General features: G+C 40.4%; 1 protein-coding gene across 4 annotated transcripts in view; it reads right to left on the bottom strand.

The window, feature by feature from the left end:
• The window catches only part of PIEZO2 (piezo type mechanosensitive ion channel component 2), a gene marked incomplete at both ends in the record, with an annotated part of 483,404 nt that overhangs the window by 66,014 nt on the left and 397,754 nt on the right, over positions 1 to 19,636 (bottom strand). For all 4 annotated transcript variants that reach the window (XM_084251721.1, XM_084251720.1, XM_084251722.1 and 1 more), the window contains 9 exons: positions 754 to 843; positions 6,584 to 6,743; positions 7,793 to 7,889; positions 10,349 to 10,592; positions 15,104 to 15,269; positions 16,749 to 16,850; positions 16,947 to 17,151; positions 17,707 to 17,907; positions 19,374 to 19,499. In XM_084251721.1, the coding sequence (XP_084107847.1) occupies positions 754 to 843; positions 6,584 to 6,743; positions 7,793 to 7,889; positions 10,349 to 10,592; positions 15,104 to 15,269; positions 16,749 to 16,850; positions 16,947 to 17,151; positions 17,707 to 17,907; positions 19,374 to 19,499 (1,391 nt within the window). The remainder of the gene's footprint in view (positions 1 to 753; positions 844 to 6,583; positions 6,744 to 7,792; positions 7,890 to 10,348; positions 10,593 to 15,103; positions 15,270 to 16,748; positions 16,851 to 16,946; positions 17,152 to 17,706; positions 17,908 to 19,373; positions 19,500 to 19,636) is intronic.

Genomic DNA, 19,636 nt, shown 5'->3' with positions numbered 1-19,636 from the left:
ACCCACCCCCCCAAAAAAAAAAAATAGAAAGTGCTACCAACCCTTAGGAGTTTCATTCACTGCTGGGAATTGCACTCCAAGAAAATTCTCTAAAGTGAACTAATTTAAAAAAAAAAAAGGGAGTCCTCAAATTCCCTCAGAGAAGTCATTACTTTACTTGAGTTACCCTATATGTGATAGAAAAGGCTTTGAACTGAATATAGGACATTATTTCTAGCGCTGTCTATATTTGTATGTTTAAGTCAGGATATATATTTTGGGTCCTCTGTTTCTTTCTGAAGACTGGATTATGTTATATCTAAAGATCATTCCAAAATGAGGACTGTACATCTATCCCGTTAATTCACAGGTGTAATGGACATTTATTGAGAACAGTACTGGGTAAGACCACGTCTCATCCATCAACTCATTTCAGCTTTAAAAGGCTTGGAGAGAATTGCGAGTCCAAATTTAGAAAGAGGAAACTGAAATTTAAAAAATTTAAATGATTTCTTAACATTCCAAACTCAGATGTAACACCACTTTTACCCAAGCTGGCTCCTCTTTTCCCCACAGTGTAGTTATGTTCCTTTCAAAGCACTTTAATTTTCAGTCTATCAAAAGCAAACAACTGTGGAACCCAGAGCAGATGTGGAAGTTAACATGAATAGCATTGTCAGGGGTTGAGGCTCCTTGATTGCAGAAAGCTGACTGAATGGGATCATATAAGCCACACATAAAAGAACAAAGGCAAATAAAACCAAGCATCCTTACTGCCTCTTCAGTTGATCCATTGACTTTTTCTCTTCTTCAATTCTTGCTTTGACAGCCTTTACAATTGTGGCCTGGAAAAGTTCAGCCCCTCTGAAGGAAAATTGGAGACAGAGCAAATTAGTATTTCTATCATTGTTACTCCCTTTTGCTGAAAACAATGTCTAAGGGTTAGAAGACATGCTATTTCTTTTGGGGCATTGACTGGAGTCTCCTGGCCTGGAGGGGGAGTCACCAAGTTACTCCAGAAGCCCCTTCCCAGGGAACCAGCACAGTATAGCACAGCCTCCCCTGGGCTTGGGTTTATCACTGTCCCCGGAAGGCAGTAAAAAGAAAATGGTTTCTGTATTCTTAGTTCTTAGACCTTAAAGACCATGCATTTCTTCAAACCTGTCCCAAATATCCTTATAATTTGGCCAGGTGGTACTCACCTGCCTTATTACACAAAACAATCGCAAAGAGAACTAAGTTAGGTGACTTTATTGCTCAGTAAATTATAAGAAAGGGTGCTGGGGCGTCACAAAGTTGAAATTGGAGTCCCATCAATGAGATTTTTAGTCTCTTGCCTTTTTCTTTGATTCTCCTCCTCCTACCCTTCCAATCCAGTTCTTTCCTTTTTCTCACATTTCAAACCAACTTGAGTGTCCATGGATATCATCAACCTCTCATTTCCAACTCTGTCTCTCTGTCACTAGTCACATTTGCTTGGCAAATCCCAAGTCTATAGTAACTCAGTGGTTTGGTTGGGTGTCATCAGAAGTGTGAAAAAAAATACCTGACTAGACAGGTTATCTGCTGAGTTCCTCCCCGCCCCCACTCTCCAGAAATTCTCTATTACTGACCTTTTCAAACTCCTTACATTTTTATCAAGCCTAGATTTTTGTCCAAGTAACTTTCCTCCTAGTAAATGATACATCTTCCTATTTACCAGAGAGAATATGTCACAGAGCAATAATTAGCCAGCTGCCTGCCACCTACCAGAAGGATGCACTTTCCGGGAGTGACAGTGGAAGAGGGGGTATTCTATTGCCTCTGGCTGCCTGTGCTCAGGTCTCTTCTGTCACCTGCAGCCCAAGAGAATTCCATTTTTCTGCAGTCCATTCTTTCTACCTGTTTCTGAATCTTGCTCATAACCATGTAAACATGCTCATGTCTTGCTAATCTCAGCAAAGAACCCATGTACACCCCAGAGTTTCCTATGTACACCTTTTACACCATACTTGTTCCAAAACAGTCAAATATCTTGTAGTCATTGCCCCCAATGACTACAACCTTCAACCTCAGCTCGTTGATGTTTGGCTCTAATCTCTGCCTGTTCAGGTTACTGATTCCACTGCTCAATTTTCAGTCTTGTCATTATGTCTCCTGCGTGCTGAACTTCTACTATGAAAGTCTTCCTTCCTCAGGCTCCTAAGGCACCAGGCTCTCTGACATTTCAATTTTCCTTTCTAGCTCAGAGTTCTAGTCTTTTTTACAGCCTTTTTTTCCCATCTCTTAAATGTGAATGATTTCCAGAGTCCTGTTCTCATTCTTCACATGCTTTCTAAGCAGCTCCAAAGCTTACTTTCTCGCGTACCAACCATGTAATGATGCCACTCAAGTGCATTAGCATCTCCGGGTCTGTCCACTCAACTACCCTCAGGATTTACCAACAGGTTGAGTTTCATATACTCATGAGGCCTATGCCTCCACTATTACAGTAAGTCTTCTCAAATATCTTCTACTTAAAATATCTTTCTACTTTATCCAAGCTTGGTTCTGTCCATTATCTCTTTCCTGGATAATTGGAACAACCACCTAACTTGTTCCTCTGCCTACAGTTCTGCCTGTATCCAATCAATCATCCTTCAAACCACAAGCAGGGTAAGTTTCTGAGTTTAAATACAGCTGTAAAAGTTCCTTTTTTGAATACTTCTATGCCTTCTTATTTTCTATGGGAATACTGCTAAAGTTATAAACATTGCTTCTAAGATCTCTGATAATCTGACCTTTCCTTACTTTTCCAGTTTATTCCTCATCACCCCCTATCTTCATCTGTAACTTTCTGTATTTCAACTACTTATCTTTTATATTTCCTTAATAAAAACTTCCCTTTGTAACTTCACTAGAGTTGTCTCCCCTACCTTCCTTCTCTAACTCCTGTTCACTTTTCAGGTTGCAGCTTAGAATGAGTCCTGTCCCTGGAAGTTGGTTATTTATCCTTGCTATATTTCCTAGCTTCCTCAATATCCCCTACCATTCACACGACCCACACTTTATAGTAATTGTTTATGTAGCAGACTAAGCTGTATGAGGCAGGTCAAATATTCACCCCCTTGTAACAGAGTGAACAGAGTGAACAAATAAATGAACAGGTGAGACAATCAATGAATGTCTCTTCTTAGGAAAATGCATTGTAAATTCCATGAGTATTAAGACATGGCTTTTCTTCAAACAGTATGAGCTTCACTTTAAACCAAAGCCATCATTATTTCTGTAACATGGAGGGTAAGCTTTCTAAACAATTGTGTCAATTTTGAAAAAAAGGTACTGGCTTACTATTATGTCCTAGGCAACTAAGGATCGGATGTTTAAGGGAAGGAAAAAGATGCATTTACCAGCAAACACAGCAGCTATTATGTACAAGTAGACAAGGTTACTATTGGGATGAGACATTGGACTCTATTATGAAGATGATGTCCTGGGTGTTAGAAAAACAACTATAATGGTAAATTCCAGGACCAATACAGCACATAAAATGGAGTCATTGTTTATCTACATAGTAAGGATTAATGATGTCACCAGACTCTGGATTAAATCTAGGTACCTTACTGGGTGCTTTTTCTATTTGCTTCCAAGAGAGGTAAAAAAGCCAGAGGATTGCCTTGATATAAATGTCCTGTGAAACAAATATTTTGTTTATTCTGGCAGGGGGAAGTAAAAGGGCCCAGGAAGACTGGTGGTATATATATATACATACATATACAGATGGTTCAACTCTTGTGAAAGGTGCCTCAGCTCCATAGACTTCTTTGGTTCTCCTCAATTTAACATCTTAAAAGTCATGCATGAAAGTGCACAAATCTTATATTGGTTATCCTGGAGGAATTTTCTTATTTTTTGTGGGTTCCATCAGCTCACCTTTCAGTAAATTTCTTTTTTTTTAAAGATTTATTTATTGTGGGGGCGGAGCAACATGGCAGTGAGGAGACTCTGCGAGTAAGATCTCCCATTAAAAAAAGTTAATAGGGAGGAAAAGCAGCAGGTCCCAGTGAGAAGTGGGACACGGAAGATAAACGATCGACTCCAGCAAACTACCCAAAGAAGAAAGTCGCCATAAGAAAGGACTAGAAGGGAGGAAAGCGCAGAACCCTGCTCCCCTCCCCCTCACCATTTTAGAACAGGGACATTTCTTTAGTAAAGACTGCCTGAAACCAGCAGAAAGCTCCCCCAGAAGCCAGAGATGGCTCCTGGAGGAGCCAGAGGGGAGCGGAGAAGTTCACCCAAGATGCCAGCCAGTCCGAGCAACACAGTGTCCCAATGCATACGACAAATTAGAAAACAGACAGTAGGGAGTAGAAGAACCACACACAACCTAACAACTCCTCAGGAAAGAAGCAAACCACAAAAAGAAAACCACCCCCCAGATTGCAACGACAGTAACTTGGAAGAACTTCTGAGCCTTCCAGAAAGATAATTTAAAATTGCCATGATTAAAAAAGTGACAGAAGTCATAAAGGAAAACAATGATCAGAAGAAGGAAATTGAGTCCCTAAAGAGGGAAAACAATGGTCAGAAGAATGAAATTGAGTCCCTAAAGAGGGAAGTAAAAGAAATGCAGGACATCAAAGAATTAATGGAGGAACTAAAGAACTCTGGGAAAAGCAATGAAAGCAGAATAGATGAAATGGAAGAACGAATAAGTACTCTTGAAGACACAGAAATAAAAAGAACCAAAACAGAAAAGGAAAGAGAAGTACGAAGGAAGAAGAACGAAGAAAGAAGAAAGACTTCGGGAACTATCTGACACTGATGCAAAAATCCTCAATAAAATTTTAGCTATCAGAATCCAACAATGTATCCATAAGATAATTCACCACGACCAAGTAGGATTCATTCCAGGGACACAAGGATGATTTAACATCCGAAAATCAATCAACGTTATCCAACACATCAACAAAAAGAAATATAAAAAACATATGATAATATCAATAGATGCTGAGAAAGCTTTCGACAAAGTGCAACACCCATTCATGATAAAAGCCCTTGAAATTCTTGGGATACAAGGAACATACCTCAACATCATAAAGGCCATCAGCCAGTATCATTCTCAATGGTGAAAAGCTGAAAGCAATTCCATTAAGATCTGGAACAAGACAAGGATGTCCACTCTCACCACTGCTTTTCAATATAATAATGGAAGTCCTAGCCAGAGCAATAAGACAAGAGAAAGACATCCAAGGAATACAAATAGGAAAAGAAGAAGTCAAACTATCACTATTTGCAGATGATATGATAATATACATAGAGTACCCCAAAAACTCCACAGAAAAACTAATTCAACTCATCAATCAGTTCAGTAAAGTGGCAGGATACAAAATCAACATGCAAAAGTCAGTAGCCTTCCTATTCACAAACAATAAATCTGAAGAAGAAGAAATTAAAAAAACCATCCCTTTTATTATCGAAACAAAAAAAATCAAATATTTGGGAATAAATCTAACAAAAGAGGTAAAGGACCTATACAAAGAAAACTATAAAACACTGTTAAAAGAAATAGAAGAAGACACAAAGAAATGAAAAGACATCCCCTGCTCATGGATTGGAACAATAAACATTATTAAAATGGCCATCCTACCAAAAGCAATATACAGATTCAATGCTATTCCAATAAAAATTTCAATGTCATTCTTCAAAGAAATAGAGCAATTATTGATGAAATTCATATGGAATCACCAAAAACCCCGAATAGCCAAAGCTCTCCTGAAAAAAAAAAGAAGGGAATGGAGGCATCACACTCCCAGACTTCAAACTATACTACAAAGCCATAATCATCAAAACTGCATGGTATTGGAACAAGAACAGACACACAGACCAATGGAATCAAATAGAAAATCCAGAAATAAACCCACAGATTTATGGTCAACTAATATTTGACATAGGAGCAAAGAAAGTCTGTTCAATAAATGGTGCTGGGAAAACTGGGCCGCTACATGCAAAAGAATGAAGCTTGACTACTACCTCACACCATACACAAAAACCAACTCAAAATGGATTAAAGAACTAGACATAAAACCTGAAACCATAAAATACATAGAAGGAAATATAGGCGAAACACTACGTGATTTGCACATCAAAGACATCTTTACAGACACATCACCCAAAGTAGTGATAGTGAAGGCAAAGATAAACAGCTGGGACTACATCAAATTAAACGGCTGGGAGGGGAGAGATTGGGGTCAGAATAGGGGGTTTGTAATTGTAAGGGGGAATTTAAAAATAAAATTTTTTATTAAAAAAAGATTATTTATTTATCTATCTATTTATTTATTTATTTATACAAGCACTGGGTACAGTCAGAAGCGCGGGAGGGTGAGAGAAGTCACCAGAGGCAGAGTGGGAAGCAGAGCAGGCAGAAGGACCGAAGTACACTGTTGAGGGGAGCAGCGGGTGGCAGGAGAGGTCTGCGCGCCATGTGGGACCCTCTTTCGGTGGCCGGGGAGCAGCTGGGGATCGAACCGGCACCGCAGAGGCCGCAGGCAGCTTCGCAACCCAGCACTCAAGCGCTGTGCCACTGGGGAGGCCCATCAGTAAATTTCTTAAGTGAAACCACTGGATTCCATGCCTGACCTACCTTGATGCCAGGATCTGTGAGGCTTTTATATCTGCCACGACATGTAGGAAATAGTAACTCATGAAAACTCTTCTCTGTAGCAGGAGGAAGGCAAAACATATGCTGTCCCAAATAATTCCTGCTTCGCCACTGGGTAGTTTACACGAACCATCAGTATTAGCTGAGGCAAGAAAGTAGAAAAAATAGATGGAAAATAGCATTTGTTTTCAATGTTATTTTATAAAATCTGTATATGATCAGACTTGGGAAATGAGAGCAACATTCTGATACACAGACTCACTTAGGAGTGGATTTATTTATTCATGAAGCTGAACTCAGAGTAAACTCCTGACTGTGTATGGTACAGGAGGACTTTTGCCAGGGAGGGCTCCTGAGTACGCTTCTCTCTTAGGGATAAAGGGACCACTCCCCCTCCCCCTCCCCCAAAACAGGCCAATTGGCCATGGAGAAATGTGTTTACATGCCCTAGTGCTGAGAAAATGTTCTGATGCAAACATACAATCATTCTCATTCTGGGAATGGGCTTTACCCAGGGGTAACCAGCAGGGCAGTTAACAGAGCCTGGTCCATTAGAAAAAAGTGGAATTAAGAGTAGATCTTATTCTAAGTCAAAACAAATTCCCAGGGGTTGCCTCTTTATCTTTGTGTAGCCTGGGTGGGAAGCCACAGTGGGGGGCATGTCATGTTCAAGCTGCCCCTGTTCTGGGCACTGGAGGTGTAAGTGTGGTGGTGCACTGGGCCTGGCGACAGAGGCAGAGGGGTATAAATGGGATACCTGCCTGTCAGGTAAGAGTCTAACTTCAATTGTTTTCCTGAATTTGACCTCCTCTGAGCTTCCAGCAAAAAGGACCTGAAAGTCACAATCACTTTGGCGATCCCAGATTCTAACTAACCATCACAGGTTTGAGTGATCATCTCTAAGCCTTCCCAATTGTAGCTCAAAAAAGCTCAAGAAGTTATGGTAGGTCACTCAGCCCTGCCAAAGTTTGGAAGCTTTCAAGAGGAGGTCTAAAGTGCCTAGGGTCAGGGCACTCTGGGTTTGTGTGCAATAGATTCAAAAGGTAGCATGAGCCTCTAGTTTTCTTCAACGGCTAGAACTAACTTTTCCTTATTCCTTTTCTTTGGTTCCTTTGGACCAATTTTTAAATTATAATACAATTGTCCTTCCTTTTCTGTCTTTCCACTCTCAAATTTGCTTTCCATACTTACGCAATTTATAACCTTTGACTGTGCAGGCCAGGCTGAAAGCTTGGATAAACCAGCAGCTATTTTGAACCAATTGTTCAATATATCCACATGCTCCTATCTGAAAACAAGATGGGAAAGACATCATTTGAGATTCTGTATGCAAAAAATGGTTGACATCCTGTGATCCCAACATCCAAGAATTTATGACTTCTCAGTGCCAATGACTGTGAGGTTCAATAGTACCTAAAATTTCAGTCACCATGGAGTGACCAGCTGTAGTTGCTTCTAGAGAACCACCATTTCCTGGGGGAAATTAAGCTCACTGAGTAAAGGAAGAGTATTTAGTGTGATTTGTGCTATGCTTAAAAGCACTTCTCTATTCACAGAGAAAATCATGGATTATGGCAGGAACAAGCTGAGCTGAGGGACTTTAATTGTGGTAGATTCTTTTCTCACATGTCAGACAAAGTGAACCTATTCTGTTTGCCAGGGAATCATCACAAACATAAAACAATTGTTTGCCAGATACTGTTCTTAGAATAAAACAGAGTATGTGTTTTGAGGCATTTTTTGCCAACTGTCTTGTAAAGGAATCACCTTTGTTGAGTGACATGCAGTTGTCGCATAACATATTGGTGGAGGCAGGGGGCTGGGGAGTTTAAACAAACATTACTTGGTGCAAGCTACAAAGGGGATGGTGGAATTGTATATATTTCCTGGGAACATGTGAAGTAGGAAAATATAATTAGGTTTTTTTTTTCCCCCACAAATAGCAGTTACCCAGCGTGAATGCCCTGGCCCCTAAGAGCATGCTTTCAAAATTAGCATCTCAGTCCTCCAAGACCATGCTTTTGTGCAGATTGTCTGGGTTATGGGAGTGTCCCTGCTTGGTCTTCCTAGACATTCTTGAATCTATCTTTCAAGTCTGATGGGTTCAGGAAGCATGTTTTCAACTTATCTAAGTAAGATTATGTTTTGTTTGTTTTCCTAAAATATACTGGTCACCAGCATTAACATATTGTATTATTATAAGTAGATCTGTCCTCCTTTTAATAATGTGAGTTCTCTGAGGGTAAAACCTGAGTACTATTTATCTATATCTTCATCTGTTTATCTATCTATATTTATCTATCTATATTTACAATTTATCTATATCTTCATCTTCAAAACATAAAACAGTATCCAACAAAGAATAGATCCTCAATATAGATTTACGGAATTAATGAATGAATAAATGAGTGAATGAATGAATCAGTGAATAGACTTTGTAGCCATACCTTTTGAGGACCAGTTATAGGGATCAATATCTGGCAATGAATCCTGACCATCTGATTGACTTTAGAAGGAAATGAGTTTGGAATGAGTAGACTTTTACTTAGAGTGAAATTTATTCCATTGTCTTATCTCAGTCTTCCAACAACTCTCAGTGCTATGTCAAATGTAAATAAGTATGGATGGGGTAAAATTGATGAATAAAAGTCACACCTATTGGCAACCAGAAAATTAACATTTCAATGGTGGATAGAAAAAAAAACATTGACACATTCATAGCTACATAAGACTGATTTTCTAAGCCTTTAAATACAGAAATGCATGTGCCAAAAAAATAAAAACAAAAACCTCAAATGCTTTCAGAATTGAATTGCCTGCTGAGCTCATCTTTAAGTAACTGGGAGGGGGAAGTAGGAAACCAATTTATCACTGTTCCCCTAACACATTACAGTTATAGCCTGTGAGCAGACAAAGGTCTAACTTAGGGTAAGTTAGAGAAGCATTAACTCTTTCCGTTCATGAAGGTCATTTAATTTCCTGAGACAATATAAAAATTAAATGGTGTCCTTGTGGCCTAAAAGACTTTATGAGACTTGAATTAATAGTAGGAAGTTTGAATTATCTAACAAGTCAGGGGAAAAGTGTGCCAAGAGATATGGAAATTTAATAGCACAAATGCCAAAGAGGAAGTAGGTGTTTTTCCCCTCAAACCTCTGGTCTAAATTGTCTCCTGATCAGAGAAAACCTATGTTCAGAAGCAACAGTTAAGCTGCCTTTTCCTCTGTATACCTATAGCTCATTGTTCAGAACACATTCTTGTAACAATATTTTCTCCACTTCATTCCTCATCCTACATGGTGTCATAGGGAACTATGCTCACTTTATTTAACACTTCTACAATTCTTTCTAGAGAAGAGAATTTTTTTTAGTCAACTTTTAGACTGCTAAAGAACTTCAATGACTAATTTGGCTCATGAATGGGTCATTTTATAGTTCATTGTATGAGTGATGAAAAATTTTCCTGAGAAGGGCTGGAATTTTAAACAATAACACATTTTATAATTTATTCCTATAGATATATACTCTCTTGTCATGTGACCTTGAGAATGAGGAAATGGCAAACAGGATTCTGCCCAGTATGACAAAACAAAGAATGTAAATGGTTATTGGAATTCTGAATTTGCAGCTCTTACTTGGGGCTTTTAAGAGAGTGGTATGACAGGCAATGCATTTTCAATAACCACTGAATGGATTTTTACTCTTGTAACCAAACCACAAATGTGTTATACAGTGGGAGCTACTTACTGACAGTATGTTTTTCATTGTGATCACAAACACGTTGTATGCAATCAACCAGTCCCAGTAGCGCAGGATGCTCCTAATGGGTTTCAATAGCAAATCACCCCCAAAGAGCAGGAAATAGAAGCAGGCCACCAAGTAACCCATGCAAAAAATGCTGATCCTGGTTGTCCCGGTGATGAAGATGATGGTGAGGACAAACCAGAAGAGGTAGCTGAAGATGACCACTTTGGACATGTCCAAGTAAGATCTGGAATACAGGACCAAACCAACACAGGACAACACAAACAAACAAAAATTCTACCTTAATATGGGAAAAAAGTCATACTCAATATTTGATTTTATGTGAAAGCGCTTTGCAAGACATACTGTGAGCCCTGAGTTCATCTCGTAGATAACACTGATTGTAGGAAATCTTTACCTAACCAGTACTGGATGAATAGGCAAAGTGTGAATGTCTATGTCTATCACCTCATCTGGATAGAATGTCAATGTCTATGTCTAGAATGTGCATGTCTATCACTTCATTTGGGCCAAATTTTCCACAAAAAGCAACATTTTCTGCCTACGGTTGAGTACTCAAAAGTCCTCTCTGTCTTCCTATAAGAGGCAAGAATAATTGTATGAAAAAAGGAAGTTCTAAGCTAAAGATGTGTGAGAACCATTAAGAATGAATTCCTTTCAAAGAGCTGGAAGTTAATAGATTAAAACAAATGTAGATGTTACACAAACATTTTACTGGTGGTGAAAATCTCTCCTTGCAGATGAGAAGTGAGTCTGACAAAGCAGCTACAGTCTTGGGGATTTAGACTTCTTGAAACTCAGTCTCTGCATATCTCTCAGCTCAGTCAGAGTCAAATCTTTTTTGATGTCACTTCTCCCCTCTGACCTTCCTTATGGAGGGTGAGACAGCTCGTGGATGTCTCCATCATATAGTCTGTAACAAATTATAGCTGTGGGACTTTCCATAGTGTGGGTCACTGACATCTGTCAGAAGTTGTATCCAGAGGCCACATCCCATTTTTGCTTGCAATTCTGGGTGTGTTATTGGACTAATGAGCTGTTATTTTGTACAAGTTGTTAAGTAATTTCTTGATGAAACATATACTATGCAACTGGGCTATCCAACGCTACTTGGGAATGAGTTGGATCTTAAAGGTACAGTGTCAGGTAAGTGGACATTTGAATTTCACTGTTTTGGGGGGTAAAATATTCAATCATTTAAAATGCTTTCACTTTTTTTTTTAAAATCTAACACACCTTTCTTGACTTCATACTCAGAAGAGAGAGTAAAATTTCAGTATTGCTTAGTTTCCTGGACCCATCACAGGTAAAATCCATGATTCAGTCAAACAGCGCTATTAGAATGCCCACAGGGACTCAGGGTATGTGTGTGTGCATGTGTGTGATTTGAAGCCAGTGGAATTGGGCTGCTGATGTGTGTGTGTCAGCTCTTCATCAGTTCCCCTTTCTTGTCTGTAATTGTGCATTCTGCTCGGGAGACCCATTCTCCACTCAACACTTAACCTACTTCTTGACTGGCTTCAGGCTCATATATTGTGTGGCTGAGCTTGTAAGAAAATCACAAAAACACTGGTCAACACAGTCTAATGAGGATTCTGAGGGCTCCTGTCATGCTGCACCCATGGTTCAGAGGACACTGAAGTGTCTCTTGTTCATGTTCTGGTGCTTTGCCGAGCTGCTGAGTTATTGGGAGTTACAGAGCAGGGTACATGAGAGGGCGGGGGTTTGCCTGACTCCTGTCATAGTATTTGACAGGTGACTCCCTGAGGGGATCACTTTCCGGCAGTCCTTTTTTTTTTTTTTTTTTGGTAGCTGTCTTTCTATAAAATTTTATTTTTTAATTGTTATTTTTTAATTATTAATTTTTACATCATTGTTCATTTTTAAACAATATTTCTTCCCCCTCCCCCGGTGTAGTCCCCGTAGAATTTCCTTCACCAATGCACCCATGCACCATCACCTCAGTCCCTGTGCTCCTCCTTCCCTCTCTCTGATCCAGTTTCTGGCAGTTTTAATTGAGAAACAGATCTAAAAACTTTGTAATAATCAAATCAAAAATATATACAGCTTTAAAAAAGAGGAATGGGGTTGAGAAGGCATGATGGGATGATGAGGTGGGATAGGGTGAGGTGGAGGGATGGTGATGAGGAGGATGGACAGAGGGTGAGGGAGAGGTGTGCAAAATCTTTAGAGTTATTTTTTTTTTTCATTAGTACATTATAGAGTTGAGTGCGTATTTCTTTTTCTATAGAAAGTGGAACTGATTTTTCTCTTCATCTTTCAGAAAGTAGGTAAAAATTAAAATCCTATATCATATTAGGATTCAGTTTGGTATTTTATTCATACAAAGAAACTTCAAGTCTACATAGCAAATAATTTTTTATATATTTTTATATTTTTTTATTTATTCATGCAAGAACTGGGGTACAGGTCAGAGGTGTGGGGGGTGAGAGGATTCACCAGAAACAGAGTGGGGAGCAGAACAGGCAGACTGAGTGAAATACACTGCTGAGGGGAGCAGCGGGTGAGTCAAGAGAGGTCTGCTGTACCATGTGAGTAGCTCCCTGGCTGGGGATGGAACTCATGCTGCAGTAGCTGCGGATAGCTTCACAGGTTACATCTTAACCCCTTGTGCCACCAGGGATGCCCAACATAGCAGATAATTTTAAAGTAAATTCACTAATTGGTTTATTCAGTATGTATTGAGCTACTGATACTGCTGAGAGGCATTAAGATGCTTAAGCATTTGGATTTTAACTAGATTAGTTGGTTTTAGATCCTAGCTCAGTTTCCTCATCTATAATGTGGATGATAATAGTTATAAATTGGGTTGTCATTAAGGTAAAATGGCTTCATATATACAAAACATTTGGAACAGAGCCTGGTATACATTAAGCACCAATCACTGCTAGCTATTAATATTATTATATGTACTACAGGCTGGAAGCTGTTGATAATGATGGGGAGTAAAAGTGGCATAAGTTAGAAGTGAACTTTGCCTGAGTTGCCTATGCCTCAGGCTGGAGGCTAAGCGAGGTTCTGCACATAACACTTCCAGACAGAAAGTGGTGAGCACCAGGCAGACAAAATATTCTGGAGCTAATTTCAGGTGTGGGGACTCCACTGTCTTGCCCCACAATCTCCACAGGCCTCCTCACTGACTTATCCTGGCATGTATCCTCACAGCAGTGCCTAAGGTGGATGCTGATGAAAAAGGATCAGAAAGCTCCAGTAAGTAGTCTAAAGGCACACATCAAGTACAGTGAGCATAAAAAGATCACATAGGTTGTCACACTCCTACTGTAGGTGCCTGAGCTGAGTTCTAAAGGCTTTAAAGTAAGGAAGGGCTGACAGGGGAGGGAGACAGGAGTGCCCTCAAGGAAGGGTGGTAGGTGACAAAAACTGAGGGCTGGCGAGCCCAGGAGTGAGCAGAAGGAATACATAGACAGAAATTCAGTTTAGTTTAAATATAAACTTTTGCAGAGGGGACTATCAGACTGCCAAGAGGAGCTGTCACCAGACTTTAGAGAGCCTAGACACTGCCACGCAGGGGACAGTGCTCAGTGGAGTGGAGCACAGGCAGTCACAGGGTAACCTCTCCTCTCTGACCATCCCTTCAAATGGGGGGGAGGGGTAAGGGCAAAGAGGAGAGAGACAGGATGATGAAGGACTGCGATGAGGAGGAACAGGAAATGAGGGAGGCAAGGAAGGGAGGATGAGGAGGGACAGAAGATGAGGAGGAAGGCAGGGGCTATAAGGAGGAGAGACAGAGAAGAGGAGGGAGGACAGGATCAGGAGGATGAGCAGGGATAAGGAAGAGGAGAGAAGCAAGTGAAGAGGAGGAACAGGGATTGAGGAGTGATGGGGAGATGAGGAGCAACAGAGTGAGGTGGAGGGGCTGGGTTGAGGAGGAGGGACAGTGATGAGGAGGGACAGGAAATGAAGGGGGAATGGAGTTGAGAAGGAGGGATAGGAGATGATGATGAGGGGGAACAGGATGAAGGGGAGGGATAGAGGATGGGGGGAGGGAACGGGATGTGGAGAAGAGACAGGGGTTGAGGAGGAGGTTAAAAGAGGTGAGGATGAAGGGACTGTGCTAGCTGAAGTAAGTCGGGGCGGGGGGAGCTAAACATCAGATAGTCTCACTTCATGTAGAATATAGAGAAACCAAGCAAAAGGTCAAGAAAATGTCAAAACTAGCAAGCCGACCAGGGAGCTGAGGCATCCAGCATGCATCCAAGCGTCAGATGGGGAGTTAGGAGGGGCACGACAGAGGAGGGAAGAGGGACTGTGGTGATGGTTCATGGGTGATATGATGGTGGGAACACTATGGGGATGACGACGATGTAAGACAAAAAATAATTAAAATGTATATATATAAAACAAATATGAGGATGAAGGGTAGGGATAAAGAGGAGTGAGGGGTGATAAAGATGAAGGATCCTCTCTAGAGATCAAGGAACAGAATTACAGTATGTATGAAGAAAAAGACAAAGACTAAGGTAAATTTTTAAAAAAAAATGGTTAAAAATCTGAGCAAAGCATAGCAGATGTATAATTCAGAGGTTTAGCCCCTGTACATCTGAACCACCCACCTGATATTTATCAGCTTTGTGTGGACAATCACCTGTCAGATTCCCAGAAATGGCAAAAAAAGAATTGCAATTAAGGGTCTATTCTTTCTCTAAGTGAAATGCACATTCCAAAGTGGCCTTGACACTGGGTCACTCTCATTACCTGCAGTGAATGAAATCTGGCACAGGGTTATGTTGGCTGAAGGAGGCTGCATCAAGGTTCATGCAAATCTCCACGTTGTCCCCGGCCATGATTCGCACTGCAGCCTTGTTTTCATCCTCAAAAATCTGCCTTTGTAAGGAGGCACACAGAAGCAGCAAGAAGTCATCTGGCAAGACAGACATAAGCTCATTCAAATACTTACTCCTCCTTTTGGTTTATGTAATGTAAGATAGAGTCCCCACAGTGTGCAAACTGTATCCCAACTGTTCCAGGAGTTGTATCGCCAGTTCTTCTTTGACTCCAGTGTGGGGGCCCAGTCCCATCTTCCCCACTATAGGGGATGCCTGGGGACCACTTAACATTCCAGGCTCAAGGTGGAGAGTCCCGGATTTTGTCTGCACTTGGGTGAATGCTGACCGGGTGCTAATGTCTACTCTTCCTGACTTAGATGATAATATTTATTTGCATTTATCTCTAACTATAGTATTTTTAATAGCCTTTATATTTTCAGGGACATTTTAGGTTTGCTGCAAAATTAAGCCAAAAGCATAAGGAATCCCCACATTCCCTGCTCCCACACATGTCCTGTCTCCATGATCAACATACTGCACTAGAATGATACATTTGTTACAATTAATGAACTTACATTAACATGACATTATCATGCAAATTCCCTACTTAAATTAAGATTCACTCTTGGTATTTGATATTCTGTGGGTTTGGCAAATGCATAATGACATATACCATCATTATAGCATCACATAATCATCATATAATCATACAATTTCACTACTCTAAAATTCCTCTGTACTCTATCCACCAGAGTTTGAAGAGGTCCTTCAGATTCTGGCATGTGGTGAATGTAGATGTATCTGTTTATCTTCTCATCTACCTTTGCATTTGTAGCCAAAGACTCTTCAGAGCATACAACACAGCAAAGACACCAAGAGGAGGGATAGATTCATGGGGGTAGGAGAGGAGACTGCTAGAGCTCTGTTTGTGGTTGGCTGCCCAGGACAGGCCCTCACACCAAGCTGGGCGGGCTTCCTCCAGTCCATGCTTCTTTGCGGGTCTTTAACCTGAATGTGCTCCGGCATAAAGTCACTCTGGTTTTCCATTGCACCCAGCACGCCCTATCAACTTAGGTGGGGTAGCTCCAAGTACTGGATCAGCAGACTGCCCAGGCGGTGGGGAGAGAGGGGACAAGGACCACAGCTCTGTTCAGGACCATCTGCAGTGTGGGCAGCATCTTCTTGACTAACACAGTCATGTCTTTGGCACATAGGCTTCATCTGTGGTGGCAGCCAGAAGCAACCATTTCACAAAATAGAAAGCAAGATGGGTATGTACAGGTGTTTGTGTGTATGTGGACAGGCAGGGGTGGGGTGGATGGTGGGTATGAGTGTTGAAAGGAGAAATTAGGAAAATGAATATTTTCCAATGTTTCCAATGTTTATTAATTTTGCAAATGTAATAGGGCAAGTAGAACCCCTTTATGATGGGTGATGTGAATGCATAGAGACAAGCCTTTACATGATCCTAACGTGCAGTGGAGGAAGCAAAGGCACTAATGCATATGGCACAGAAAGCTAAGCAGATGTAGAACCAAACAGTACTCTGTGGTCCTCGGGGTGGCAGCACTTACAGACGAGAAACACGGGGTTGGGTCGCACGATGAAGTCGGGGAAGTACAGCCACTTGATGATATTGTCGTTGAAGCTGGCGCTCTTGAATCTCCATGGGTAGTCTGCGGGGTGAGAAGTGGCGAAGCATAAAATCAGTACACTTTTTTACTGCCCTTTGCCCTTGTGCAGCCTGCAAGAGCTGCAGAAGGGGCACTCACCTTTGCAAGGGGCTGGAGGGATGCCTATGCAGACGAAGTACTGGAAGGTGATGATGCACGCCAGGAAGCAGCAGTACTTGGGCCAAACCTCTGCAATGGCTTTTCTTCTGCGTCGATACAAGACAGCAATCAGCCAGCAGGCGTGGATCATGGCATAGAAGTCCATCCGCTGACCGATTACATTAATTGACATTAGGAAACAGGTCTGTGTAAAGATGAAAAAAGGCAACATATCGGGTTTACAGGGAAGGGGAGTAGAGTCACTGCCAGTCTGGTGGAAGTTGAAGAGCCCTACCTTTCTGATGTGTTCTGTCCTGGGGTCTTTTAGCATAAAGATGGAAATATTGTACAAATTACATCCTAGGGAAAAAACGACTATGTACTGTTTATCAGAACCACTTCACACCGAATGACAACTATGAGCTCTTCATGAAACATCACTGTCTCAAATCTGTTCTATTATCACTCTGGCTAGAGGTCACACTCTCAGAATGCACAACACAGAAAGAGATTCATATAAAAACTCCATTCTTACTAAGAAGTCAAATAAATGAAAAATGACATCTATCATGAAAAATGACACCCAGCATCTGTAAGACTACAGAGACACAGAGTGGCTAAGTTCACTGCTGTGGAGCAGGAACACAGCACTTGGTCTTGGAAAACATTCGGCCTGGTCAGGATACCCTTCAGCAGAAACACTTTCTGCTGATCGGAGGAGCCAGGGATAACTGAAACATGCAAGGAAGCTTCAACTCACCTCCAGACCAAACTTGTAGAAGAAGTAATTTATGAAGTATTTGGCACAATTAATAATTCCATCATCTAGATGGAGTCTTGTAATGTCATGAAAGATGGTTTTCGACACAGGGGCTGTGAGGTTGTTTCGCCCTCTATAGTATTCCTGGTGGCGGTAAATCGTGACCTCAAAGGCCAGGATGGCCAGCATCAGGAGATTATTCTACAAAGTACAAGAACAAAAATACAAAAATAGCATGTGAAGCCAAATGCTTTAGGATGTGGATCCCTATTATAAATCATCTTATTCCACTATTGATGTCTAAAAGGACAAGATTTTGTAAGATTCCCACCTCTACAAAATACAGTCTTGAGTTCAACATTCTTTTTCCTTGTTTTATGGTAAAAGAAGGGAGTTATCTCCATTATGCTAATGAGGCTGATTTCTAAGATGATAGGATGTAGAATCTTGAGGAAAGACTGGGAAAGCTCACTCCTGTTTCTGAAAAAGCACACAGCCTAGGCCAGGCACTGGCAGTTGGAGGATTGGAGGATGTCCAATCTTATTTGCAACTTGAAGCCCCAAACACTTCTGTGCTCTAGGACACTCTGGGGAACAGACTGAGCTGGAGAGGTGGGATACCAGTTAGAGGGGAAATTTTTGAACACTTCTGCAATCCAGCTGGAAAGCACAGTAGATGGATGTGTCATAATGACAATTTAAAAAGTGATAATATGCATTGTATGGGGAATATAAAAATAAAATTAAAAAATAAAACGTGATAATAAGATAGTTAACATTTATGGAACTCTATGTGCCAGACACTATTCTAATTATTTTCAAATATCAGTTTATTTGTATAGTAATTCTTGTCATTTGCACCATTATAAGTGATATCTGCCATATGAGAAAAAATAAAACTTAGAAAACTACATACATAGTCAAAGAAAAGTGGTGTAGTACTTTAAAATGGTACATTTAAAAATAATAGGTGTTGCGTATAAGTGTTTTATTTTTAAAGTATATTATCAGCTTATATTATTAAGATTACTCATATCATCCACCAAAGTAAAGTGTGAAAAATCTGAAGTATATTGCTTTCATTATCTTTGTTGCAACTATTTGCAACCAAAGTTCCTTTTTCAGAGACATGCATTTTATATGATTACCACTAAGTGTGATACATGTTGTTTATTATTAAAATTTGCAGAGAAATAGATTTTGGACTGTAAAACTTTCTTATAATACCATACCTATTTCTCAGACATAATGACTATTTACCGTTTGATAATTTTACTTAATTATCAATTTTACTTAATTATCAATTTTACTTAATTATTTATTTGCATCTAAAAGAGAACATACTATACATACGTTTTGAAATTTCCTTTTTTTGAAACTTCACAATGTATTTTGGACATCTTTAATGTCTGACATCAGTCTAATTCAGATTTTGGAGTGGTTCTAGACTGTGGCAGTGACTGTGTTTGTCACACTTTAGTCATATCAAACCACTTAATTTCTTCTCAGCATAAAGCAATGCTGATTTTAATATTTAGTCATTTGTTTTGAAGTTGGCCCCAAATGCCATGTGGGAAGATGAGGTGATTATGAAAAGTGGTATAAGTTTTTCAGGTGAAAGAATCCAGAAAATAACCACAGAGGAACAAACTGCACAAAGCCTTTACCCTCAGGTAGACTAGCAGAGGGGACGACTTCCTCAGGCCGACCCACTCCGTTGGATCAATCGGACCGCTGTAGAGTAGAGACATGTTCACTTGGTGGAGGGGTATATTCGTTTGGTTTTCACTTGGCTGGAAAGGAGAGAAAAAGGAGTAAAGATGGATCCAAAGATTAGGAGGTTCAGATTACTCCTGCAGCTTGAAGCAGAGGGCTTAAGGGTAAAGGGAAGGAGAGATCAATTTCAAGGGGAAAATCAGCACCAGAAAGA

Source organism: Talpa europaea (assembly GCF_964194135.1).
Source record: "Talpa europaea genome assembly, chromosome: 13".
Lineage (NCBI taxonomy): Eukaryota > Metazoa > Chordata > Mammalia > Eulipotyphla > Talpidae > Talpa > Talpa europaea.
The sequence above is the reverse complement of the archived record's forward strand: the minus strand, read 5'-3'. Positions and strand labels throughout refer to the sequence as shown.